A 26942-nucleotide genomic window follows, 5' to 3' on the forward strand; every position below is an offset into this window, starting at 1 on the left:
GGAGCCTCCATAGTCTCATAACGTGCGTGTTCTGCCTGCCTACAAAACTAGCATCATGTGGGTGGCAGTAAGATCTGTCACCAGCTGGGGCAGCAGCCAAACCCTGAGCAGGGTGGCAATGGTTTCTGAGTGTTTGGATGACTGAACCCAAGAAAACACTTTCCTAGATGGCCCTATGTGAGCAGAGTACCCCAAAGCTCTCTTCCTCCTCCTCCTCTTTTCTGGTGCTGGGACTTGAACTCAAGGCTTGGGCTCTGTCCCTGAGCCTCTTTGTGCTCAAGGCTAGCACTCTACCACTTGAGCCACAGCACCACTTTAAGCTTTTTCTGAGTAGTGTATTCCTGCCCGGGATGGCTTTGAACCGCTATTCTCAGATCTCGGCCTCCAGAGTAGCTAGAACTACAGGAATGAGCTGTTTTTGTAAAGCAGTCTTTTAAAGAAACTTGTACCTTTACTCCCTTAAGCCTGCAATGCTGGTTCTTCAGAACTTCTCGGGGCACATTTCCTAATCCCAGTGGAAAACATTTGGTTTACTATCTTTCCTCATTTTTTGTTAGCATATATTGGTAGTAAAAAGGGGGTTTTCGTTGTGTTATTTCCATACATCTGTACATGTACCCAATCAAAGTCCTTCATACTTTCCCAAATTCCAGCCATAAGCCAATTCCAAAGGCTTCGGAACTACGTGGTCAGTGGTCACAGCCATGACCCCACTTCTGGTGCCAATTCTGTGCTAGATTTTCCATCTCTGTGACAACTACCAAAAAGAGACAGCTTAAAGGAGATGAGATTGATTGGGGCTCACACTCTTACACGTTACTGTCCAGTGGCTGGCTCCATCATCTCTAGGTCTGTGGTGAGGCAGAACATCATAGAGGGAGGGCTATAGAGGAGCAAAGGTACTCAACTCACTACATCTGGGTAGCAGAGAGGGAAGGGCTGAGGACAAGTTACCCATTCAAAGGCACATTCCCTGGGACCTACTTCTCCCAATAATGCCACCGCCAAAGTAGAAATCCATCAGTGGATTAATTCATGAATGAAATCAAGTGTCTTCATGGTCTACTCACCTCTCAATGATTGGACCTACCAGCTGGAGGCCACTTCATATTCAACCCATCACAGTGTGTTACCATTACAGTGGTGGAACAGAGTGACATAAGCACAGAACCAGCCTGTTTTCAGCAACCTCACAGGTTTCTTTTTTTTTTTGGCCAGTCCTGGGCCTTGGACTCAGGGCCTGAGCACTGTCCCTGGCTTCTTCCCGCTCAAGGCTAGCACTCTGCCACTTGAGCCACAGCGCCGCTTCTGGCCGTTTTCTGTATATGTGGTGCTGGGGAATCGAACCTAGGGCCTCGTGTATCCGAGGCAGGCACTCTTGCCACTAGGCTATATCCCCAGCCCCACAGGTTTCTTAACTAATCTTTGGTACCTGCTATACCAGAAAGGAACGGAGTCTGGCAGCCATGTTTGTATCACATGACTCCATTCCAGCACAATTGATTGTCCAGAGATGGACACTTGTGACTCTACAGATGCAGCCGGTGTTGGGTAATGGGTATCCTGGCTTATGTACATCCCAGAAAGTGGCAAAGGCAGAGATTTTCTCGTGCTCTGAGGAACAAGTCACAGCGTTAGATAAAGCTGCCTCCTTAGATTCTTTACTCTATGAATCAAGAACAAGCTGGCAGACAGCACTTGAATTGGTAGATCCTATAGATTTACCAGTTAGTGGTGGGAAAGAATGGCTGTGTTGGGCCAGATCTAAACAGGCAGGAGAACAAATGAGGGAACGAATGAGGCAAAAAACACAAACACAGAAACTTCAGTTCCTGACTTACAGTCTACATCTTCTGGCACATTTAATTCCCTGTTCATTCTGGCATGCAAGAATTCAAGTTGCCAGGAGTGTAATGTTAGGGTAGTCACTTAACCTCTTGTGCGATTTCTTCTTATGTAAAGTGAGATAAATAACAGTAGCCAATTTACAGGCTGGATGTGAATTAATACAAGTCAAATGCACACATAGCACGAGTATCCCCAACATGAACACATCATCCCTGCTATCATTTGGCTTACCTAATGTGGACATTCTTTATGATCAATGATCCAAGACAGCTGAAGCTGTGCAGGAATTTCTGGGACAGCAAGTGAGTTATCATGGCAGAGGGGAGCACTTGGATAGTAATTTTTTTATTTGTTTTGTTGCCAGTTCTGGGGCGTGAACTCAGGGCCTGAGCACTGGTCCCTGGCTTCTTTTTGCTCAAGGTTAGCACTCTACCTCTTGAGCCACAGTGCCACTTCTGGCTTTTTTCTATGTATGTGGTGCTGAGGAATCGAACCCAGGGCTTCATGTATATGAGGGCAAGCACTTTACCACTAGGCCATATTCCCAGTCCTGGACAGTAGATTTTGCATGTACCAGTGGGGCTCAGGAGATTGCATCTGATTCTTATCTGTTCCCTTGAGGAGTATTGGACACTCTGTCCCTGTGGACAGGTGCTGAGGACAGAGGGCATGGCCATGGAAGCCACTGTAGAAAGTTTTCCTCCCTTGCAGATCTGCCTCAGATCCAGATACCTCTGTGACCTGTGTCCCTTCCTTAGGTCCTGTGCTCCACAGGAAGGAACTATTCCCAAGAGGCTGCCCACCCCATTCAACCCTGCAACTTCCTGGGACCTTTCTCCTTCCTTGGGAAGATCTCCATCAGTAGCATATGGCTGCCCAAAGCCCAGGAAACTTCTGCTCATGCCATTCATTCCCGTCAATCTGGAAACCACTGTTCTTTGGTGAATCCCATGTACTCATGAGCTTGCAAGAAAAGGGTCAAACAGGGAGAGGACAAGGTATGTTTCTGGCACATCATGGCACTCTCGTGGAGAGGCCGCTGGCACTACTGTTTTACATGGGAGACCCGCCTAGGTGAGAGACTCCTCCTTACACAACTTACAAGAGGGATGAGTTTATTTACATCCAGATCATACTAACTTGTGGTCAGCTCTTCAGTGGCCCAGGGGTTATTAGAGTCACAGAATATTGCAAAGTAAGGAGGAAGAGAAACTAAAAAAAACCTGAGCTTGGCACCGGTGGTTAACACGTATAATTCGAGCTGAGGCTGAGATCTGAGAATCATGGCTTGATGTCAGCTAGGGTAAAAAGAGTCCCTGAAACTTTTTTCTAAAAAAAGTTTTGGTCGTGGGGCTTGAACTCAGAGCCTGAGTGCTGTACCTGGGTTTTTCTGCTCAAGGCTAGCACTCTGCTTCCTTCACTTGGAGCCACAGCACCACTTCTTACTTTCTGGTGGTAAACTGGAGATAGGAGTCTCATGGGCTCTCCTGTCTGGGCTGGCTTCGAACTGCAATCCTCAGATCTGTTTCCTGAGTAGTTAGGATTACAGGCGTGAGCCACCAGTGTCTGGCTTCCATGAAACTCTTATCTCCAATTAACTACCCAAAAGCTAGAAGAAGTAAAGATGTTGCTAGTCTTGAGCAAACAAGCTCAAGGAGCATGCCCAGGCCCTAAGTTCAAGTGCCAGTATTGACCAGGTGTGTTCCTCCTTTGGTGGCTCACATTCAGAGGTGACGGTCAGTGCTGGCTCTCCAGCTGCTGGTATCTATCACAAGGACTTCATTACATCCCTGGGTCAGGCCGGTGTTGGTCCTCTTTCTTTGTGCCTCAGTGTCCCTGTACTTAAAAAGGAGTGGGGTGGGGGTTAAAAAATCACGTCTAGAGGCATCTACCGAATTCCTTAAGGTCAGAGGTGAAATGTCCACGGGTTGACTGGCCTAGCCCTGCTGCAGTGGCCTGTAGTCACAGCCGAAAGTGTGGAAGGGCACATGGGAGGGTTACGGCTCTCCCCACATCCCACTCTGTCTCTGCCAACCAAAGTGTCGCATAGCTTCCAGAAGGGAATCCAAGAGGCTTCAAGGTCTCTTCCTCCTGCCATCCCACTCCACAGGCCCCAGTGGCCGGGCGAGGAGGAGGGAGCTAGTCCCGCACAAGCGAGTACTCCTTGGGCGCCCAGAGGAGGCGCGGACTGCGGATCTCGGGCCGCCGTCCGATATTGGGGGCCCAGCAGAACTCCGGGGACAGCACCTTGGTGGGTTTGTGCAGCCAGAAGAACTTGTTGAGGTGGCTCTCGTCGTGCCAGCGCGCCTCGAGGCCGCGCGCGCGGTCCCGCCGCTGGCTGCGCGTGCAGTGGGCCGTCAGCCCGCGCAGCGCCGCCACGCTGCCCCCGAACACGGCCGCGTGGTAGTAGAAGTCGCCCTGCTCCGACGACAGCGCTGCCTCCGACCGAAGGTCGCGCTCGTAGGGCAGGAGCCAGCGCGGCCAGTGGTAGTGCCAGGCGTGCAGTTGCGCCACCAAGTCGGCCAGGGTCTCCGGCCCGAAGGGGCCGCTGAAGTGCTGGTCCACGTCCATGCAGAACACGAAGTGCGCCTCGCGGCCCAGGCGCCCGCCCAGCGCCTTGTGCAGCGTGCGCATGCGCGCCATGGACACGTCCTGCCAGCGCAGCTCCTGCGTCACGTGCTCTACTCGCAGCCGCCGGCCGGGGCCCAGGGTCACGTGGGGCACGGCTTCCGGTCGCTCGGTAAACACGTAGTACGCCACGCTCTGGCCCACCATGAAATGCTGCTCCGCTGACTCCAGGAAACGCATCAGGTACTTCTCCAAGTACCTACGGGCCGGGGAAGGAAGGGGCTCACCATAGCCCTCGTGGGCTGGCCGCCCCGCTCCCTCCCGTCCTCCACTCCCTCCCATCCCCCACCCTTCCAGCCTTGGAGGTGAGTCTGCCCCAAGTTGTTTGCTCTGAAGCCGCGGGAGTGCTGCTGTGTTCCTTCTGTGACCATGGTTTTCCCTGACTGCTACCAAGAAGTAAGGATGGGTTGATCTCAAGGGACTGGCCGCGTCTACCTCTTTTCATCTTTTAAGTAGTGTATAAACAAAGCAGTTCTGAATGCAGTGCATCTTGATCAATGTCACTCCCTTTAACATTCTCACCCAACCCACCCCTTCCCTTACTTGGGTCTACTTCTTTTGCACTCTGTGTCAGAGGGTTTGTTGTAGGGAGTACAGCTGACTCCATCTTGACTAGGGAAACATAGTAGGAAATGTTGGGGGGAGTAGAGCTGACTCCATCTTGATTATTAGGTCAACCTGACCCCAAAAATTCTGCTTCTGTAAATGGCTTAACTTGTTTGTTGCTTGCTTTACCCCGTGTCAACCTCCTACATCCGTGCTACACTTTTACCTTTATAAACACCAATTTGAGGCCTGCTCGGAGTTACAGTAGCAGCTCCCAAGTCTGCACTGTGTCCCTGGCTGGTCAGCCCGCTTTTTTATGGTCGCAGTTTTAGCTCTTGAGCCTGTGCTGCATCCCTGGCTGGTCAGTTCACTTTTTGCTTGAGACTGCCTTTGAGTGGTGGATTCTTGGAGGGACATGGAATCTTCTCCCTCGAACCCTTTAACAGGTTCAGCTCTTGATGCTGCCATGATGGGAGGAAGCCCAAGCAGTGTCGTAGAGAGACCATGTGAAGGGTCCCAGTTGAGAACCAAACATTTAGTAGAAGTGAGGAATGTTTCCCCAAGTGAGCCCCTGTCTGAATCCTCTGCTCATAAATCATGAGCTACAGGAATAATCTGTTGTCTTAAGTCACTGACTTTGTGGCCATTCCTGACAGAGATAGCAAGGGTACTTGTAATACTGTGCATTTAGTATCCCTAGATAACTGGAGATATCTTGTTGAAAATAATAGTAATAATACCAAATATATTTTAAAATATTTATCAAATGGCAAACACTTCTAAGTCAGTGAGTATTATCTCTTTTCAAAAGTCCAAGACTATAGAGGGTTGGCTCTAGTGGTAGAGTGCTTGCTTACTATGCACAAGTTCCTGGGTTTGATCTTTGATACCACAATAAATAAAATGAGTGCTAGAGTTAGTAATTTGTACAAGTGTATACAATTGGTACATGGTAGAACTAGGATGTGAGCCTAGCTTGACATTGGAACCTAAGTCTTCACTTGCTCTAGCTCTATCCTTGGTAAACAGGTTGGAAACTGGAATCAGACATCTTGGAAGTCTCAACATCCTGGGAACTAGGACTTCCAGATCCTAGAATTTCAGTTCCTCATACTCTGGAATTAGTGCCAGAGTGCTGTGCCTTAGGACTAGTGCCAGGGCACTCTGCTCAGCCTCCTTAATGGAGAGGCCAAGGTCCTAAGTGGTACACAGTTCTGCTCACCTGCTCCATGGATCAGCCCTAGGTTCTGTTTACCATCTTGTCTTAGTGGCCACACAGGCTTTCTTTCTCTGCCTTCTAGAGTGTAGAGGACAGAGGTAGAAGATCCCTGAGCAGTTGTCTGTAGTACCTGATAACAGAAGTCTTTGCCTAGTTTTATTTAGGCTGTCAGTTCCTGGAAGGGTAACTCACATCTTGCACTAGAAATGCTTCCTTTATTTCTCTGGGTTTGACCTCTTTGTGTCTTAGAACCTGGGGGTCTGGTTGCCACCCTCAGCCAGGAAGCACCCACTTTGTATAATTTTTGAAAGGTGCACATGTCTTGGACCCCCTCCCATCTACAGTGAGAGGACAGTACCTTTTCCATGTCTTTTTCATCCATCCTGGTTCTTTCTCCATACCTGCAAGTCTATGCAATACCTGGACATCTGTTCCTTCCTTCTCTAACATCCTTCCACAGCGATTCTGCTCCACACCCTGCTCACTCTCTTGCTTCTGTGGATACTCCTGATGTGTCATCTGTATTCCAGCTCCAGACTACACTGTGAGGCCCTGGTGTGTGTCACCTGATTCCTGTACTCCCCTCAAGTGGGGATTCTCCAGATGCTCTTATCTGGTGACTTTGCCACTCCTCAGTTACCCCGTCTGTCACTCCTCTTCTCTCTTCTTCTCCAGCAGGCTGTGATTCTGAAACTGAGCCACTGACCTCTGTCAGGTGCCTCACTCCTTCTATTGCTCTTCTTTCTTCTCCCCATTCACTCATCATTTCCTCACCACAAACCCAGTGTCTCCATGTAGACCAGCTCTAACTCCTAGGCAGGGTCCCAGGACATTGTTCTGAGCACCTAGCCATGTGTGTTGGTATCCAGGGAGGAGGAAAAGGGAGATGATCTGGGTGCGGCTCCTCGCTGCACTTTGGGACCTCATGGCAGAGGAGCAAGGCTGAAGACATCCTGACACACATGCACCCCCATCCCACTCCCTCCCTTGCCAGGCCTTACCTGCCTACAGCAAAGACAGTTAGCCCAATGGTGAGGTTCTGCCTTCTAGCCTCTTGCTGGGCTGCATCAGGGTCAAAAGTGCCATCCCAAATAATGGGAGCCCCCCAGGAGGTACAGGTCAGGACTTCAGGCCGGGCCCTGGCCAGGGCAGGAATGGGAGCATAGTTGCGTTCACCCACCTACTCAACGCGTGCACATTGTCACCTCCCCAGTGCGGGGCTTTAGGGACACAGCCCACCTTTCCCTGCCCTTAAAAGCTTCTAGCTCCAGACAGAGGATTGTGATTGATGGGACCTCTGAGGTTGGTGAATGGAACACCAAAGTAGGGACGAGAGGAGGGCAGGGGCCTGGGCATAGCTTTGTAGGTGTGTGGCCATTCTGAGTGGGCGGGACGGTAGCTCCTTACCAGGGATGCAGGATACCTGTGAAGTTGTCTTTCAGCAGGGGCATTATGGCTGAAGGGCAGACACCCATGGGGATGAAGGTTTCCAGATACCTGTGGGGCAGGACAGCAGTAAGGGGCATGCCACCCTCTCAGGAGCAGGAGCCCACCCCCACCCTCCATCCCAGGGCCTTGGCAGTCCCACCACAGGTGCTGGGGAAAAGGGTGGTACCTGACCATAGGTAACCCATACAGGTACAGGGTTAAGAGGCCTGCAGGTAGCATCAGCCGCCAGAAGATTCTCTTCTTTGCCCTGGGGGAAAGGGCATCAGCAACTCATTTATATACTTGCACACATTGATGTTTTTGTTTTGTTTTTTGCCAATCCTGGGGCTTTGAGCACTCCTGGGGAATTGAGCACTGTCCTTGACTTCTTTTTGCTCAAGGCTAGCACTCTACCACCTGAGCCTCAACGCCACTTCCAGCTTTTTCTGTGTATGTGGTGCTGAGGAATCGAATCCAGGACTTCATGTATACAAGGCAAAGCACTCTACCACTAGGCCATATTCCCAGCCCTCACTGTCTGATTTTAATGCTTCCTTATATTGATTGGTGTTTCAGTATGGATGAGTCAGAGTCCTTCCTGGTCCTCTGCATGGAGGTTGCCAGGGTTACCAATTTCTTCTGTATCTTTCCAGAGGAGGACTATAGGCAAGTGCATACAAATTCAGTAGCCAGCACTCTCCTCTTTTATGTCACCACAGATAGCACAGTGGACATGTTGTTTGGCACCTTGTAGGTTTACTGATCTTTGAGGTAATATATTCCATCTGAACTGAAAAGCTCTCCCCCCACTCCCCAGTGCTGGACTACAAAATGTGGGGACTCATACATACCAAGTAAGCTCTCTACTGATGAACTATACAGTTGCCAAGCCTCATCTCATTACTTAGAGAACCTCCCACCTGAGTTGGGCATGGTAGCTCATGCCTGTAACCCCAGCAGCTACTTGAGTGGCAGAGGTATGAGGATTGAGGTCCAAGGACGGTCTGGGGAAAGGTTGAGACCTTATCTGACAATCAAGCTACAAGCAAAACGATTAGAGTGTGACTCAGTGGTAGAGTGCATGCCTGCTGAGCTTTAGTTTCCAGAAAAAGAGGAGGAGAAGAAAAAGGAGGAGGGGGTGAGGAAGAGGGAAGAAGGAGGAGCAGAAGAAGAGGAAGAAAGGGAGGAAAGAGAAGAAAGAAGAGGAAGAAGGGATGAAGGAAGAGGAAGAGAAGAAAATAAGAAGAAAGAAGGAAGAAATACAAAAAAGTACACTTAGACATGATAAATTCTACGGGACTGTAGACATTCACACAGAGACCAGAGGAGGATATTCTTAGGAGAGGATCACAAAAGCTCAATAGCGGTGTGCAAATGATCATATAAAATGATATTTATTGAATGAACTCCAAGAAATGGGAACAAGAGTTTTTTTATATTGCTTTTGTTTGTTTTGTCTCCTTTGTTTTTTTAATTTCTGTACCTTTTGTCTTGTATGTAAGTTTATCTGTCTTGGAGAGGGCAAGGGGGAGCACAGAAATGGAGGAACAAAAGCAGCAGTGGCACTCACATGATGCTATGTTGAAAGTGAACTATACAACTTGTAGAGGAAGGAGGTTGGGAGGGAAAAGAAGAGGTAACACTGTTGAAAAAGGAATGTACTCATTACTTATGTAACTCTCGCCCCTCCATATATCACCTTTACAATAAAAAAATCAGCAAAAATAAAAAACAATAAAAAAGAAATATACTCAATAAAAAAGAAATATGCTGACTTGTGAAATAGTAACCCCTCTGTATACTGCTTTATAACAATACAAAAACTTTAAGAAGAATGATTAAGAGCAAAAGTAAACAGCTATTCTATAACTTTAAGTCAGACCCTGCCTTTATCATATCATATAAACACCCCAATGTCAAACAAAGAGTTCTGTGTCTCTCCCTTGAGAGCACCCATACTCTGTTAGATTGTGCCTTTGCCTTTCTGCTTGTCTGGTTGCTTCCTCAATAAAGCTCTACCAAATTTTCTTTAAAAACGAGGTGGGGAGGGTAACCCTAGCTACTCAGGAGGCTGAGATCTGAGGATAGTGGTTCAAAGCCAGCCCAGGCAGGAAAGTTCCTATGACACTCAAGCATTCAAAAACTGGAAGTGGCGCTGTGGCTCAAGTGGTAGAACACTAGCCTTGAGCACAGAGAGGCTCAGGGACAGTGAGTGCCCAGGCCCTGAGTTCAAGCCCCACAACTGACACCAAAAAAAAAAAAAAAAAGAGAGAGAGAATAAAAAGAAAAGAGGGGGACGGGGAGGGAAGAGAAGAAAGCGGAAATAAGAAGAGAATCTCCCATCCTTTTCCCCAGTCACCTCATACACCATGGGTTGGAGAGCCTTTTCTACCTGACTAGGGTTGTGTGAGGAGCACCCATTGACCCTTTCCTCAGGCGAGTTTTGCAGGCATGGCCTGGACAGGCTTGGAGGACAGGAATATTATTTGGGGTTGGGGCACTTAGTCTAGGTCGGGGCAAGACTGACATTGGCTAGGGGTGTCCTCTTCTTGGACACAGGAATTTATGACTCAGTGGCTAGAAGTAAAGAGCTGGCTAGGACTTAGAGATGAGTTCCTAGGCTGGCTATGGCCAAAGATCACATCTCTTCCAGTCCAGTCCAGTCTGAGCTGGACTTTCTTCCCCACAGTTCAGTCCTGGTTAGAGGAGGTGGATGCTGGAATGTGCCCATGATTAGTTTCTCTTTCAGGAAGGAGTCAAATACTGAAAATGTTTCTGGAGACCCAGGGTAAGTAAGGAGCACAAACACTGGGACCTGGTCCCCAGGTTTGAACCCCAGCTCCACCACTTATTAGTTCTCTGCCCTTGAGCAAGGCTGGGTCTGCTGCATGCCAGTCTCCTCTCCTGTAAAATGGCCTTGTAACCCTCCATCTTACCAAATGCCATCTGCAGAGGGCTGTCCTGGACTTGGGCACGTTGAACACTGTAGTCACTTGCTAAAACTTCAGCCTTCCATCCCCTACAAATCTGCCAGACTGCCTCTCCAGGTCTCTGAAGAAGGCATCCAACAATCCTACCTCAGCCTTTCTTTATTGCCACCCAACTGCTCTGCACCACGTGTGTCTAGGACAAGCTCTGAGGACAGCCTTGCAGCAGTCTGCTACATAGGTGTGCATGGCCTACTTCCTGGCCCCTGGCCCCTCCCAGCCCAGAGTATCACTTATTCACCTGATCAAGCCAGAACCCACATCCAGCCAGGCCCCTCCCTCTCCTGCACCCACCACAGGGTCAGTCCCCAGGTTGGGTTGGGGTGGCCTCCTTGCCTCTGCCCTTCCCATTCTTCCTGTAGCAGCCTCCATGGTGACCCAGGCTTGCACCTCTCTCTCCCGGACTCCTGGGACTCCCCCCACTCAGGCTGCAGAGCCATCTCACAGACTCCTTTAACAGTGTCTGCATCGCACCAACAGGTAAATCCTCAAGGAAGGAGCTCTTCTAGTAGGCAAATGTATGGAAAAATGTTCACCCACCATCACCAGTAACCAAAGACATTCAAATTAGGACAAGGTGGCAGGCTTTGCTTATAAAATGAGCATTTGTTTTTGGTCAGTCATAGGGCTTGAACTCAGGGCCTGAGCTTTGTCCCTGAGCTTTTGTGCTCAAAGGTAGCTCCACTTTCAGTTTTCTGGTGGTTAATTAGAGAAGAGTCTCACAGATTTTCCTGCCCTGACTGGCTTTGAACCATGATCCTCTGATCTCAGTTTCCTGAATAGCTAGAATTACAAGTATGAGCCACCAGTACCCAGTGAGCTCTACTTTTAAAAAGAGGTGTAAACTGTAAGCCCTCTATATCATTTTTATAATAACTAAAATTTTTTTAAAAGTTAAAAGAAGTATAGCGGCGTGACATTGTCTAAAAAGAATTTGGACTCATCCATCTGATTTATGAAAGAGTAACTCCTCTATACAACACCTTAATAACAATTTTTAAAAAAGTAAAGTAAGCCAAGCCCAGAGAGACAAAAGATACGTTTTCCCTTATATGTGGAAACTAGAGATATCTTATAAACTTCTAAGTAAATATGTTGGGTGGTATGCAAGTGTATACAAACATATTAACTGAAATATGGTAGATACAAGGGAGAATTCAAATACTGTAAATCCTTAGGAAAGGCAAAATCAAAATTCAGCAAAAGATACCAGGAGGTGGGTATCTGAAAGGGGTGGGATGGGGTCAAGAGGAAAGGGGTTGACAAATTAAGAGGAGAAGGGGAGAATGCAGTCAAGAATCCGATGTATATCCTACGAAATTGGTACGCAGGTGGCCCTGTAATGCTGCAGGAGCAGAGGCAGGGCATCTGCATGCCAGGCCTGGGGGCCTCTCAGTTCATCTTAAGGGTCAGAGGAATTACATTTTTATTTATTAAAAAAAAAGTATCCAAAAGCACTCAGAGTGGACAACTGAGCCTGCACAGGGCGGCCAGGAGGGAGGAAGATGAGCTCAAAGTCAGGGCACCAGCCGCAGATAACTACCTAACTGCATAACTACTTAACTGTAACTGAAGTCTTCGTGTGACAAGTTGACCTGCCAGTGACTTCAAACACCTTTCTGTGGCTGCTTCCTCCCTTATGTCAAACACCCTCAGGTGCCTCTCTGTGACTTCCCTTACAGCCCAGCTACTGGACACACACACACCATACACACCACACATACATACAACACACATCATACAAACAATATACCACACAACACACATGCACTCGATACACAAACCACATACCATCACACACCACACACACGTTTCATATATGCACATGCACACCACACAAACCACATCTATACACCAGACACACAAAACACCCACACCACACAGATCACTCACACTATACACACAAACACACAATGCCTCACACTTTGGTGGCCAATACTTCCCATTCCCATCCAGCCCCTCCCCCTGTGCTCTTGTGACACTGCCTTCCCGGTAAGTTCCTCATACTCTGCCCCATCCCCCAATCGTTCACCTCCCACCCACCATGAAGTTTTCTAAGCTTCCTGTAGCTTAGTGTCTCTCCATCTTTCTCCAGGTTTTTTCCATCATCTGCTAATCATTCTTTAATTCTCACCTCCTGCCCTCCCCAGTATGCCCCTCTGTCCCCTCAACAAATCTTCCCTCTAGCCCTTGCCAAACTACAAGGTGACTGTTCCTTTCCAAGAGTTTATCAGTGTGTAGTCTTGGCGCCAGATCCCAGAGCCTGCCCTATCACTGGGGGTATCAATCATCATTCATTATCTCAAGAAGTCAATGACGCCATGGACGAATGCTTTATCTTTGCTTTCTTTCCCAAACCGGTCCACCTTTGCGGAGTAAGTCCTTACTTATTAACAGTGGACACTAAGCAAACACTTGGCTCTAGTCTTGATAAAAGCTGACCATATCCCAGGGGCCGGAGCTGGGGTTTTCACCTTGGGAACATGGAGCGGGCTGCTCAGAATGGGGTCACACGGCTGGTAAGCGGGGCCGGCGGTGGAGTGGGACCTCGACGGTGGCACAGACTCCACGGGACCCGGCCTAGTCCAAGCCTGGGCTTCTCTCACAAGGGTCCCTGGCCGCTCCGGGTGGCCTCCTGTTTCCAACCCCGGCGCACTCCTTGGAGGTTGGCTGCGGCGGTGCCATTCTGGGTCCCAGACCCCTGGGTGGGTCCAGGTAGTGTGACTAGAAGCTGGCAAGACGGCCACGCTCCCGGGGTAAAGGCCTCTCTGTGCCTTAGCACCTGTCCCGGCCACCTTAGCCAGTCCCTCCCCCACCAAGCAGGTGGGGCAAGAGCTGCCTGGCTTATCTCAGGCTTACCTCCCCAGCCTGGGAGAGCTGGCCCGGAGACTCAGCCCGCTAGGCTAGGAGGGGTGCTGGGGGAGGGGTGCTGGGGTGGGCCGGGACCCACCCCCTGGCCCCGTCTGGAGTCCTTACCCGCGGAGGTGCCTGCTGACCCACTCCTCTACATGCCTGGGTCAGGAGCTGCCCTAGGACCTCCTCACCCCAGCTCCTCCGGAAGGTGGATTCTGAAGCCCATCCTGACCTCGGCTCCACCCTCTCCATTTTCGTCCCCTCTGGTGGTTGCTGTCTGCCTCACCCCACTCCTGGCCTCCCGGGACACTACCCTGCTCTGACCCAGCCATCTCTCCCACGACCAACTTCTGGGAACCTCCTCCTCCCAGGCAGGACTGTGGCTCAGCTGATTCCCCGGGTTCCCTTTCTACCTCCACCTCCCATCTGGCGGTTTCCCGTCTGACCTGAGTCCCTCCTTGATAGCCATAGTGAGATGCCAGCGAGGCGGTGAGACAAGTCTTCAACTTCCCCAACTCAGAGCCTGGGAAGCAAAGACTTGCTCCTGGAACAGCGGCTGGAAAAATGGCTCCTCCCAGATCCTCAGTTCCAGGAACCACACCCACAGAAGCCATCCGCGATGGATGATCCACGGGGACTCGCTTTGTGGGCAGTGCTGAACTGAGGAAATTGGCTCCGGTTTGGGTTCTCAACTGAAAAGCCTTCGGGGGATGACCAGCTAGAAGAGGGTGGATTTGATAAGGCCAGTGGCGTTGTCTAGGAACTTGAGTTTTACCTACTAACTTCTTTCCCCACCAGGGATTCAGGAGCTCCTGCAGTGTCCAGTTCTTGGGTGTGGGCAGGGTGGCAGTGGGCCGCTCTGGTCCAAGAAAAGCATAGTTTTTGTCACAGCCCCAGGTGAAGCCAAGGGTACTGGGCCACATGACCCCGGGCAGTTAGTTCACTTCCTGTGGCACCTTCTCCCACCTCAGCAAAGTGGGGTACCATGTACCCATCATGCAGGGGAGTGTCAGATAAGGACAGGGCTGTGGGATGGTTGTGATGCTTACACTGGTGGTGGTAACACTTTAAAATATGTACTCATGTAAACTGTAACCCCTCTGCATATCACTTTTACAATAAAATTCAAACAAAACAAAAACAACAGAAGTGCATGGTGTGTCCCATTAGAGGTCCAAGAAGTGAGAGCTTGGTGACCACGATTGTAAAAGCATGAACAGAGAATTGAAAGTCACAATGATTCTCACATGCTTTTGATAAAGACATATAACTTAGGCCTATTTTGTACACATACATGCCTATAATTTTAAATGTGTACATATATATTTTCAGCACTAGGAAATGTATTTTAATACAGTGGGCCAAGGTCAAAGGCTTACAAGTGTGTGTAAAGTTAAAGTGTAACTAAGATGAACACCTTTCAAACCTGCAGCATCTGAAGAACCACAGTACCCACCCGACCACATCAGTACCCTGATTCGCCACATAAAAGCAAACTCAACTGGGGCCTGGTTTTCATTTTTCCTACTATGAAGGGAAGAATGAGAGGTTTGGAGCGCTCAGGCCAGTGAGGCCTGTGCACAGGCCCTGTGTTACTGAGCCCCAAGGGAAGAGGCAGGTGAACTCTCTCCCTACAGGGTGTGTGTTGGGTAGGAAGGGGAAGCTCCAGTACTGTGCCCGGGCAAATCCTACTGGGGGTCCTACTTCCTGGCATTCCCTGCCTTTTGCACCACCAGACTTAAACAAGCTGTAGTCCCACCGTATTTTTTCCTCCTCCAGTTGGTGGGTAGTTTTGGGCAGTCCTGGGGCTTGAGCTCTGGACCTGGTGCTGTCCCTGAGCTCCTTTTGGGTCACTTCTGCCTTTGTCTGACTTGTTTATTGGCAATAGAAGTCTCATGGACTTTTACTGTTGGGGTTGGCTTTGAACCGCGATCTTCAGATCACAGCCTCCTAAATTGCTAGGATTACAGAAGTTAAGACACCACCAGTTCTGGCTATTCTTAAAAGTTTATAATGCCTAATCCTCCTTTAGAGGTTGCATCAACCAAGACTGTGGGGGCTGGGCCTCAAGCTCCTTAAGTGAAAACCTCATCAGGGTTCTCTTTTACCTTGTGGTTATGTAGGTGGAGATCCCCCACTCCTCATTAACACCTGGCTGGCTCAAAGGCATGGGGTCAGCCTGCCCCAGCCACTGCATACCTCCTCTGACCAGGGCAGCTAACCCAATCATTGGCGCTGCTGCACTGTGTTCTGACCTTGCTCATACTGCCTGGGTCTGGAATAATCCTCTTCTATGCAAGCCTTAGCTGTCACCTTTGTCCTAATCATAAAAGACATGCAAAGTGCTCAGGGAAGGCCAGATGTCTCAAGGGCTCTGGACATGGCAGTGGTGTCCAAAGGCAATGCTGGAGGGTGGGAGCATCCAGGTCTGGACCAGCTCAGGGCTGATGGGGCTTTTGATCACCTGTCAAGCAGGGCTAGGGCTAAGGCAGTCTCCCTCCCCTTACCCAGGTCCAGCCTTTTTCCTTATGAGCAAACAGTAGCCATTTGGATGGAGGTAGCCATCTGTACACAAGAGAGGCACCCAAGAGCAAGATTTTACAGGTTTTATTTTTAAAAAACAAACAAAAGCTTAAAAAAGTCCTTCATTTCCAACCCTGCCTGGGGGTGTGGGTGAGGAATAGAGTGAGCTGAGAAAGGTGCCCACCTCTCCTGGGGAGAGTTGGACTTTCCCTAGGAGTGGTGTGGACAGGGCAAGTCGGAGGCAGGCCCTCGCCCTTCCTGCCCTGCCTGTTAGCTGTAGCAGCTGTATAAGTTTTGTTACAAGCAAAGAAGTGTGGGAGCAGGGCCAAAGGGTGCTTTCCCACCCAGTGCCTCCAAGCTGTCCCCCGCCTTCAGTGCTCTGGCCTACCATGGGACTGCCAGGGTAAGTCGCCAGGTGACCCTGGAGTGGCCCTTGAGCTGTGTGCCTCAGCTCAGCACAGCTTGCTCTGTGCTGTTGGAGACAACAGGGCACTGGGGGTGTTACCATGCGAGGAGGGCTTTCTGAGACCTCCTGGCCATCCCATCTCCACCTTTCTGATCTTGCCCTTTTCAAGGCTGCCCTTTTCTATTCCCCATCCTCAGGCCGAGAGGAGTCCAGGACAAAGCACTAAGTGGCTGTTTGCTACAAAACACCTGGAGGTGCCAGAGGGCAGCTCATGTCAGTCCAGGCCCCACACAGTCACACAGTCATACATACACACAGCGTTAAGGCGTCTGTGCCGGCAGGCATGGCCAAACTGGGGCCAGCTTCTCTCTCTCCGCCTGCAGAGGGGCAGCGGGTGGGGGAACCCACTGCTGCACGGACAGGCTGAAGTGGGAGAAACTGGCAACGGAAGGCCACCCAGGCCTGGAGAAAGCAGGAGGAAGGAAGGCAAGGGCTGTGAGACCTCTATGCAGGCCTGCTGGCTGCCCTTGGAAGTAACCCAACACAGGTTGGGAAGCCCTGACCATAATCCCCTGGAAAACGGGGGACGGAGGGAAGGGAAGAGAGCTGGGCTAGAGTATTGGGACTTTGGAGGAAGCCAGTGCTATCAATATTTACAAGCATAAAGCCCCATCTTCTGTGCCACCTACCTCTCTACCCCTCCCACAGAAATGAAAGGCCCCTGAGAGCCATTGAGGAGGTACCCAGACCTCCTCACCAGCTGTGCCCCTAGGGAGAGCCCCCTCCCTCTGGCTGGCCGCGCCTCCGGGCCCCTCAGGAATGTCTATCTGGCTGTGCTCAGTGGAGAGGAGCTCTAGGCCAGAACCCTGCTGCCCTGCTGGCCCTAAGAGTCCTTAAGCATGCTGATGCGGGCATAGATCTTCAGAGCAGGCCCCAGCTTGATGTTCATGGCGCTCATCAGGTGGTCCTCCTTGAGCAACAGCAGAGCTTGCCCGTCAATCTCCTGGGCACGGAACTCCTCAGCAATTTCCTGACAGCCTGAGAGGGAGGGAACACCAAAGACAGCGCTAGTGAGAGCCAAGCATTCACTCACAGCAGCCCCTACTGGGGTGTATTTCCATTCTAATGCTCAGAACTGAACCTTGAGGACGGTATCTTTTTTTTTTTGGCCAGTCGTGGGCCTTGGACTCAGGGCCTGAGCACTGTCCCTGGCTTCTTCCCGCTCAAGGCTAGCACTCTGCCACTTGAGCCACAGCGCCGCTTCTGGCCGTTTTTTCTGTATATGTGGTGCTGGGGAATCGAACCTAGGGCCTCGTGTATCCGAGGCAGGCACTCTTGCCACTCTTGCCACTAGGCTATATCCCCAGCCCTTGAGGACGGTATCTTGAAGCCTACAAGGCTAAGTGACTCTGTGGAGGGAGCCAGGATCCCTGCCTCCTCAGGCTTGCCTTTGTTCAGACCTCCGCGCCACCAAATGCACTGACAGGGGCGACCAGTTAGGAGTTCCCCAAGTGTCAGCAGGTGATTCCTAGGCTGGATCAGGGAAGGTAGGATAACTTACCTTATAGACTTTTTTCTTTCTTTTTTTTTTTTTTGGTGGCTGTCTTGGGGCTTGACCTCAGAGCTTGGGTGCTGTCCCTGAGCTTATTTGCGCTAAGCCAGCTCTCTGTCACTTGATCCACAGCTCTGCTCCTCATTCTTTAGTGGTTAATTGGAGGTAAGAGTCTCATGTATGTTTCTGCCCTGGGGTTAGCTTTTAACCACCACCCTCAGATCTCAGCCTCCTGAGAAGCTAGGATTACAGGTGGGAGCCACTGGCATGGGCTTAGACAGCTTATTGTGAAGGCAGCAAAGCACTAGGTAAGAAAGCTTGGCTCTCTGGGGAGGGCCTGGGAGGCAGCATGGCCCTTGACTAGAAGCCAGCCCCACTTGCCATATGAGTGCTGGGAAGCAGATCCTTAGGCTCCAAGCCTTCACAAGACTGCCATCCTGGCTGACACCCCGGGAGCCCCAAGAGCCCCAGCCAGAGCCGCGTAGCCAAGCTCTGCACACGCGCAGCCTGCAGCACTGCTAAGTATTGTTTAAAGCCACTATGTTTTGGAGTAAGTGCTATCACAGTGAAAGACAACCAGTACAGATTTTGGTACTCTGGAGAGGGTTAAAACCTTTAAATGCGTGGGTGTGGCCTGGGAATTGGCCAGGGTAACAACTGGAAAAGGTTGAGGAGTACCTATATCTAAGGTGTCATGAGACCCTGAGCACAAGTCTGATGGCTACAGAGGAAACTGCTAGGGAGACATGGGAGAGAAGAAACTACTAATTGAGGTCTTAAGAAACGGAAATTCAATTTCCTATTATGACATAAAAAATGTGGCAACATCATTGGTGATAACATGCAAGATTTAATGTACCTAACAAACAGAAAAGCCCTAGTTTAAAGAGATTTTTCAGGAAGAGTTCTGATGGTGTTGCTGTTCATAGTAAGAAAGGGAGGAGGAAGATAAGGCAAAGCTGTTTGTCACAGGGAGCCAGTATTCACTGGCTCTGGAGCTCCTGGCATCTCCAGATGGCAAACACTGCTGAAATTATGAAATAGTTTCTAGGCCAAGATCAAACACCAAAACACTCAAGAAAACTCAGTATATGCACATGAAGTCAAGGGTATGATTGATGTTTTCTTACAACCCCATGATGCTGAGCATAGTATAATCCCATGAGGTTACATGGAGGATCATGGTAAGTTAGTGAGCCCCTCATCTCAACAATCTGGGTGTAGTGGGGGCAGGTTTGTGCTCACTGCTATAGGTAGGATAGCTGTAGTCTAAGGCTGATCTTGGGCAAAAATCTTAAAAAAAAAAAAAAAAAAGAAAGCAACACGTATTGGGGGCCATGGCTTTAGTAGAGCACTTGCTTAGCAAGTGTGAGGCCCTGGAAAAAAAAAAGAGAAGATTGGTTGTTGCAAGGAGCCCAAGGAGTCTCCAGGTAAGCCTCACAGACTGCTCAACAAGCAGGGCCCTCAAAAACCCTAGGTACTCCAGAAGAACTCCAACACAGAGAAAGGCTTACATGGAAGACAATTTGTCCACTAACTGAAATGAGGTTCACAGTCTACAAGGATTTTAAGAGGATTATATTGAAATGCTGCTAGGCAGGACTAAAAGGGTCACAAGTAAAATTAAGTAAGGACATAAGGACAAGGAAGGATGATTTGGAAAGGCCAACCAAGAATGAGCAAAAATCAGCCCAGCTTTAAGGCCCACCAAGGGACTGCCAGTATAGGTGCTACAACATTGCACAGACTCTTGTACTCCCTGCTTTGCCTTTTCAATAAGCACACTGATAAAGGTCATCCTTTGCTTATTTAGTTATACACTGGGTCTGTGGCAGGAAGCAGACAACCTGTCTCTAGTCCTTGGGTTTCCAGTCAGAGACCTACATAAGCCTGAGTTAGACGAAGACCCTGATGCTGCCATGCAATGAGAAAACCCTATGGACTGACAGGAGGGAAGGGTGTTGTGTATGAGGAAGGAACGTGGTAAACTACTGCAGCTGGGGTAAACTATGGCAGCCCATCTCCAATGATTCACATTACTGTTTCCCAGTGAACTTGCCCCCTGCTCAGGGCTGATCTGCATGGAAGTGACAGTAAATGACGTCAGAGGCTAGGTCATAATAAGCACAGGGCCTTGCCCTTTAGGATTTCTTCACACGGCAAACCAGCCGCCATGTTTCTCATAAGAATACTCAAGTAGCTCTGAAGAGGCCTGTGTGGAGAAAGACCAAGGACTCTGCTAACAGAAAGCCCCTTCCTGCAAATCATGTGAGTGAGGCACCTTGGGGGCCCCTAGTCGCAGACCACCTTGGCTGAAACCTCAAAACAGACGCTGAGGCATAGCTACCCCTTCCAAATTCCTTATCTAAAGTAACCACACTATGACAAATCTGGATGACTTAACACACACTGTGTTAAGTTTCAATGCAGGGATTTGAATCCAGTTCTATGTGGCTTCTTAAGTCTGCTCCCAATCTCTAGAGCATCCTCCACTCCTGAGTAGCAGACTTGTGGCTGCCGTCTCTGCCTGGATAGGCAGAAGAGAGGCTTTGAAGATGTTCCCTTTGGGAACATCTTGGAGTTCTGTAAGATCTGCCTTGCAGGTGTGACACACTTGATCTCTGTCCTAAGGGCAACGGCTGCACGGCATTCTGTGCCTTCTGCCCCTGCTGCAGCTGCTCCCATGGGCACCTGCCCTTTGGCCAGTGTGACTGTTTAACCTTTTTTAGTTTTTATGTCCTACGCTCCCACCTGATACTCACCCTGCCCCAGTGAGGGTCTGCCTTTTGCATAAAACACCCTGTCAGTAGCTATTTTACATTATAGCCATAGACTATTACTCAGTTTTGTTCTGGGCTAGAATATAAGCCTCTCCTAGGCAGAAGCCTTGTGTTCTTAATTTCTGCCTCCTACTTCCAGAACCTGAGTTATTATCTTGACCTACTTGCGTCACTCCTTCCTGCCCAGGCCTTGCTGCTCCAGGCCGGCCTTTACCTGGCAGGGAGCGGATGAATTCGTAGACGTCCTCCACATTCCACTTGGTAGGCTCACTTGGGAGGAAGTGGTGCCCCATGCCCACCAGGTCCCGCATGTGCATGTCGGGGAGCTCCAGATCCCGTGGGCCTTGCCGGCGACGTGAGGTGGAGGAGCTGGCCGAGATGGGTGACAAGGGTTCCTCATAGCTTGAGTTATCTGAGCAACGACTGGAGTCTTCCTGGCTGTGTGTCAGCTGCAAGGCAGTAGTAACTGAAAGGGGTACAGTGCCTGTTGACTGGGAGCAGAAAGAAACAGCTTTCCTCAGAAGGGGAACAAACCATTGCTGGCAGCTCTGGGGGGCAAAGGCAGGTGAAATAGTCCTCCTTTTCTGCTTAGTCCACCACGGCATCCTGGATTCCTGGATCAAACAGCATCGGTCTGCTGTCCCATCTCTGAACCCGAACTGTCCCGAGTACTGCCCCATGCTTTACGCTGTCCTGCAGGAATCTGAATGTCTACCTTGTCTTTTAGATGTGACCTTTTATGTCTGGGCTCTGTGGATCTATGAACACCCAGAACATTTTGAACTTCTTGTGCTTCTTCTCATCAGTTGCTTAGAGAGGTTTAAGACAACCATCACCACAAGTAGAACTGAGCATAAGATTAAGAAAGGTCACACAGGACTCTGAGTTCCATTAGGACTATGTCCTTAGAGCCTTAATGCCTAACAAAAGTTCCTGGCATGGAACTGGGACTAAAATCTACTGAATGGACAAATAAATGCCCAGGATCCAAAATTCAGTGCTCCAGTGTCCATGAAGCAAAATGGTTACAGGGCAAAATGTGCAAGCTGCCATCTCACCCAGCCCTCCATGTGAAATGGGGTAACCTGAGCAGCTTGTCTTCACAGGGCTGTTGGGGAGGTCCCATCTCCCTGGCCTGGCCCAGACGTCAAGGACAGGGCTCAAGTGCATGATGGGGATGGCTCTGGGCAAGGCCACTAGAGAGGCAAGGTACTTTGTAGGGGACCTACTATGGGACACAGGAAGGCTTCATCCATGAGACAGTGTGGAGTGTGCAATACTGAGGTGCTGGAAGGGAACAGGATGACCGGGTCAGGTCAGAAGGGAGGACGGTAGGCACTTGGAGGAATTGGACCTCTCACCTGCTTCTTGGTATCCTTGGTAAGTGGTGGCAGACTGGCCTTGCTAGCCCGACGGCGGTTGTGGGTTGTGGCTCCTGCCTTCTGCAGCTTGCTCCGGTCTGAGTGGAAAAGTCCCACTCGTTTGGTGCATCCCACATTGTACCTGTGAGAGCAAGGAAGTGGGAAGTCAGAGTCATCAGAGGCTCCTGGGTGCTAGTCAGAATAAGGGCGGCCAAGCTCTTAGGCAAAATTTGAACTACCCGTTGGTTTGAATCCTGATTCCATCATGCACTACTGGTTGGCAATTCTGGGCCACCACGTAAGGATGGTGTCGCAGTGACATGAGGTACTGTCACTAATGTATGACACAACCACCTGGAGCATGCTACTCTTAACTACCTGTGCCAGGATACATCTGTTCACTGACCAGCAGGACAAGCCAGGTGAAGAAGCTTGGCTAAGGGGCCCTGCCTACCCCTAGCATAACCTGAGGGGCTGAGGGCTGAGGACAGGAACTCTAGCAAGGCAGGCAGGGTACCTCGGCCTGAGACCCAGACATTAATTACTTTTGGGGGCTTTGGACTTCAAGCTCAATCACTGCTACTTTGACAGAAAGATTATATAGCTTTAGGTTCAGAAAAGTCTAAATTCTCAAATCTGTAACTCACTAGCTATGATATTCAGAATGACTGTTATCTTCATTTTCCAACCTCTACAAAGCAGACAACAGTAAACACAATTGAGATGGAAGTAAAGCTGCCCCACAGTTATTTTGAAGATGAGACAGGGCATACCAACTGACTAGCATAATACTAGGTATGTAGCAGGTTCGCAATAAACCACAGTGGTTATTATTATGCCCACCAGTCCTGTACACTAGGTCATCAAGGGGACATGGTACCTAGTGCTGCAGTTCTAGGCAATGTCTCTGGTTGCAGTGCTGACCTAAGGAGGTAGCAGGCAAAGAACAGGTGCCAGGAGTGCCCAGGAGGACGCTCAGTAGAGGGCTGCTTCCTTCCTCCAGGCTGCTCCCCTCTGCCCCAGGGATCTGGTTTCCCAGGCTCACTATGTCAAGGATGCAATGCTACATCAGGCAGGTTAAGGAAACAGGCATCTGAATAAACCCTACCTATGCCTCCCAGGTAAACAGTTACCGGGGGGGGGGGGGGGCATGTAAAAGCAGGTTTCCAAGGTGAAATCCTGAGTGTACAGGGTAGCAGGGCTGAGGCCACTCACCTCTTTGCACAAGCCATGGAACAGAAGCGCTTGGAGCGCTTGAATTTGTAGGCAAAGTCCACCCGGCCACAGAGCTCACATTTGAGTTTGAGGGGAGTACCCTCCTCTTTGGATTCTGGAAAGTAATGGAAATGTTCAGTGTAGAGGAGGAATGCCTGCAGGCCTGTGACATCTCCAACACAGGCCCCTGTACCTGGCCTGACTCCCCCTCATGTTCCCATGGGTGTGACACACAGTGGGGCTGTTAGAAACACACTAACGTGCTCTCACCACTGGTTTTTAGAAGGGCAGTGCTTCCTGGTTGGAAGGTTCCCAAGGGCATCTGGTAAATTAGACAGCTGTTTTCTTTTGAGTGTTGCGAGCCTAAGGCACCACACAGGTGTGCAGAATGAGTACCCTACTTCATGAGCTTGGGTGAAGCAAAAGCTCACATGTGCCAAGTATAGCCTTTGTGTGGTCAGTGCTGCACCCCAGGCCCAGCCCATCCCAAGTACAGGCTTCTGAGGCAGCCAAAGGACGGTGAGCCTGCCTGCCTGAGGCTGTCCTCACATCTGCTCCAGGGACTTGCTAATGCATGTCATAGGTAGAAGTACAACTCTTAAGACGATGGTTAGCGGGAGGAGGGCTGGAAAAGCAGGGGACAAATGGTCCCCTGTTCTCTAGGGACAAAGGGACTGTGGCAACGCTCAGTGTACAGGAATCCTTGCTCAGAGTCCCTCATGGATAATGAGAAAGGGGGAATGTGGGCCTTCCTTTCCTGTCAACTCAAAAGGCCTGACTTGGCTAAGGTAACCTACCTTGCAGGTAGGGCTCCTCCATCTCTGAGTCAGTGGTGGTGGTATGGTCCTGCTGCGGAAGCTTCTCAGCCAAGAACCCCTGGGCATACTTCTTCTTTAGATTCCCCACCAGCAGGGACGAGCGTCCCACCTAGAGGACAAGTGACATGGAGGCCAGGAGGGTTAAGGCAGAACAATCCTTGCTGTGCAGCCTCATCACAATTACAGGTTAAAAAGCAGCCAGGCAGATGCCAGATCCTTCTGAAGTCCCCCCGCCCCATATCATCAGCCACAGTGCCCCACGAAAGGCCTGATCCTATTGTCTAGCTCACGGGCAAGAAGCAGTAGGCACCAAAGTACAGGAATGGCTTTGGTCTAGAACCAGGGGTTGACTGGGATGGTCAGGAGAGTATCTATTCTTCCAGGGCAGAGATGAAGTTTCTTACAGTACCAGATCAAGTGACAGGCCCAGTGCTCATATAGCACTAGGTAGGGCACAGCTAAGTCCGTACATTTGAGTGTATTTCTGAGTTCTTATTCTCCACCTTACCACTGCCTCACCCAAGCAGCCACCAGGGAGCACATGAAGAAGCTAATCTCTTGTAGCCATGTCCTGTGGTTGCCAGTATCTCAGGCTGGCTTGTTCACCCCGTTAGTCCTCCCCTTTGTTTGGGTAGCCTAGTGACCAGCTCAGAAGTGTTCAACTCTAGGGAGATGCTAGTGTGATATTCAGTTACATACACCTAGGAGACCAGTTAGTTCCCAGTGTTTCTCCAGGAGATCAGGGAGGACCTAACTTCTTAGAGCTAAGGTGTTTTTGTGGATTTATCACTGACCTTGGTCAACCTCTACAGAAGAAGACAAGAACCCATTTGGTCTTTTGACATTTTAGAAGGCAGTTCACCTGTCTTAAGTCAATCCAGTCCTTTGCGGTCTACTCAAAGCACCCGTGGATCCAAAGAATGAGCAAAGGCAGATGGCATCCAGGAAGATGGCATCTCTAATAGCCCGATAATTCATGTACGAGGCTAGTGCATACTGACTCTAGGTTCTGCATACTTATAGAACAAACTACCTGTCCTGGCAACATACTGCACAGAACCAGCTCTGGGTGCTATGCTCTAATAAAAGCATCTGGACTCTTTTGGTTCTAATGCTTGGAGACCTCTCATGATCCTCTTTCTGAATGCCACCCCCCCCCCCCCAGCCTAGTCTTATTCACCCTTTCAAGGCTGTGCCCTATTTTTGTTTCTGATACATCTTGAGAACTCTGTGCTAATAAGCAGGTTCCTTTTGCTCTCTGACTAAAGTTTTGCCATTCAAGGTTTTGACACCAAAACTGATGACGTCTAATTCTCTCCAAGGTCTACAGACTCTCACTAAACACCCCAAGGTGAAGTAACTCCCCTCTACCTAATAGGTCTTGCCAATTATTCCTGATCACAGGACTTTGGAGACACTTAATCCTAGAAAGAAATGGTTCTGACACTCTTTGGAGGATTAGCAAAGAAAGAGCAAATTTCACATTTTCAGAAAATTTACATGGATATGTAAAAATATTCTAATATACATCCAAAATATACTTTAAAAAAAAGAGAGGGGAAAAGAAGTAGTCCGTACCGGGAAAGGCTCCGCCCCCTCCTGGATCACAAACCCTTCGATAACATGCGTCAGGATTTGGGGTTTCACAATGGCCTGTGGTGGTTTATTCTCACCATTCTGGGGGGCAGTGCCGGTGATGCTGGAGGCAGAGTTTCCGTTCCCTGAGGTCATGCCGGGGCTGCTGAGGTCGGTCAGTGCATGAACAATGCCCTGCCCTGTCTCTGCACAGGGGAGAGTAGGAAACAAAGCAGTGGGGATCAGAACAGAGGCCAGGACTGGAGAGAAAAGCAAGGACACCACACCACAAGCAGTCCCTCCCTCCACGACCTACTTCAAACGTAGTTCTAGTGGACATGTACCACACATGAGTGCAAGCAGTTGTGCTAATCAGCTAGCAGTTTCTAAACTTCCCCCACTGTGCGATGGACAAGTTAGAGACAAGAACCTTGGCTTGGAGGAGGCAAGGCCTTGGACAATATTGATTGGGGCAAATAAAACAACTTGCACTCTGAGGGTAAAAATAGCATGATGGTAACATCTAAAATCAGGATGAGAAGTCCAGCAACATAAAGGGAGGACAGTGGTTAAGTGAACTTCTACAATTTTCTTTGGAGGGTTGCATTTTAAGAGCCTACTGAAATGTCAAAGCACTGAACCCATAAATTACACAGCAAGGGAAATTAGGGGTCGAATCACCAGGGAACACCACCACATGACCTGGATTATCCAGCTTTTCATCTGGGGTCATGAAACTGAAACAGCCATTTTCCTCCTCCATCACCCAAGTTGCTGGGCTGTGTGGTGACTGTGCTGCCTCTACTGTCCTGTGCCCTCCATCAAAGCTCTTGCCCAGTGCCAAAGCTGACCCTCCCTCTCTGTTGACAAACTTCCTATATATTTCTCCTCAGGCCTGCTTCCTTTCTATCTAAGACACAGCAGTGCTCCAGAAAGTGTGAAGAGGCCCTCTCTCCTTCCCATCCAAAAGCCTCACAGGAGGACCACATTGCCTTAGACAAACAAGGCCTCCTTGCCTCACTTTTGTTAACTCTCCCCACTTGCCTCCTACAGCTGTTCTCTATTACCACCAAGCACCCAGCGGGTGGAAGTAACTTTAAAGTGGGACTTTTTTTTTTGCCAGTCGTGGGGCTTGAACTCAGGGCCTAAGCACTGTCCTTGGCTTTTTGCTCAAGGCTAGCACTCTACTTCTTGAGCCACAGT

The 26942-nt window shown here is 49.8% G+C and overlaps 2 protein-coding genes across 4 annotated transcripts in view; both read right to left on the bottom strand.

Annotated features, from left to right (window-relative positions):
- Positions 1–3987: 3987 nt before the first annotated feature.
- Positions 3988–13978, bottom strand: A3galt2 (alpha 1,3-galactosyltransferase 2). Its single transcript, XM_048350826.1, has 5 exons — positions 13956–13978; positions 7857–7937; positions 7649–7738; positions 7243–7380; positions 3988–4675 (listed from the first exon to the last, which is right to left on the bottom strand). The coding sequence occupies exons 1-5, from the start codon at positions 13976–13978 to the stop codon at positions 3988–3990; spliced, it is 1020 nt and encodes a 339-aa protein (XP_048206783.1).
- A 2123-nt stretch (positions 13979–16101) lies between these two features.
- The window catches only part of Phc2 (polyhomeotic homolog 2), a 96375-nt gene continuing 85534 nt past the window's right edge, over positions 16102–26942 (bottom strand). For all 3 annotated transcript variants that reach the window (XM_048350821.1, XM_048350822.1, XM_048350823.1), the window contains 6 exons: positions 25743–25945; positions 24144–24273; positions 23347–23461; positions 22132–22273; positions 20985–21261; positions 16102–17476 (listed from right to left, as the gene is read on the bottom strand). In XM_048350821.1, the coding sequence (XP_048206778.1) occupies positions 17322–17476; positions 20985–21261; positions 22132–22273; positions 23347–23461; positions 24144–24273; positions 25743–25945 (1022 nt within the window). In that variant the 3' untranslated portion in view covers positions 16102–17321. The remainder of the gene's footprint in view (positions 17477–20984; positions 21262–22131; positions 22274–23346; positions 23462–24143; positions 24274–25742; positions 25946–26942) is intronic.

Source organism: Perognathus longimembris, chromosome 7, assembly GCF_023159225.1.
Source record: "Perognathus longimembris pacificus isolate PPM17 chromosome 7, ASM2315922v1, whole genome shotgun sequence".
Lineage (NCBI taxonomy): Eukaryota > Metazoa > Chordata > Mammalia > Rodentia > Heteromyidae > Perognathus > Perognathus longimembris.

Excerpts from the sequence above, each read along its gene's own strand:
- A3galt2 (XM_048350826.1), bottom strand. The coding sequence starts at position 13,978 with ATGGCTATCAAGGAGGGACTCAG. Across the intron at positions 7,938-13,955 it reads GCTATCAAGGAGGGACTCAG|GGCAAAGAAGAGAATCTTCT; the intron begins GTCAGACGGGAA and ends CCTTTCCCCCAG. Across the intron at positions 7,381-7,648 it reads ACAGGTATCCTGCATCCCTG|GGCCCGGCCTGAAGTCCTGA; the intron begins GTAAGGAGCTAC and ends TGCCCTGGCCAG.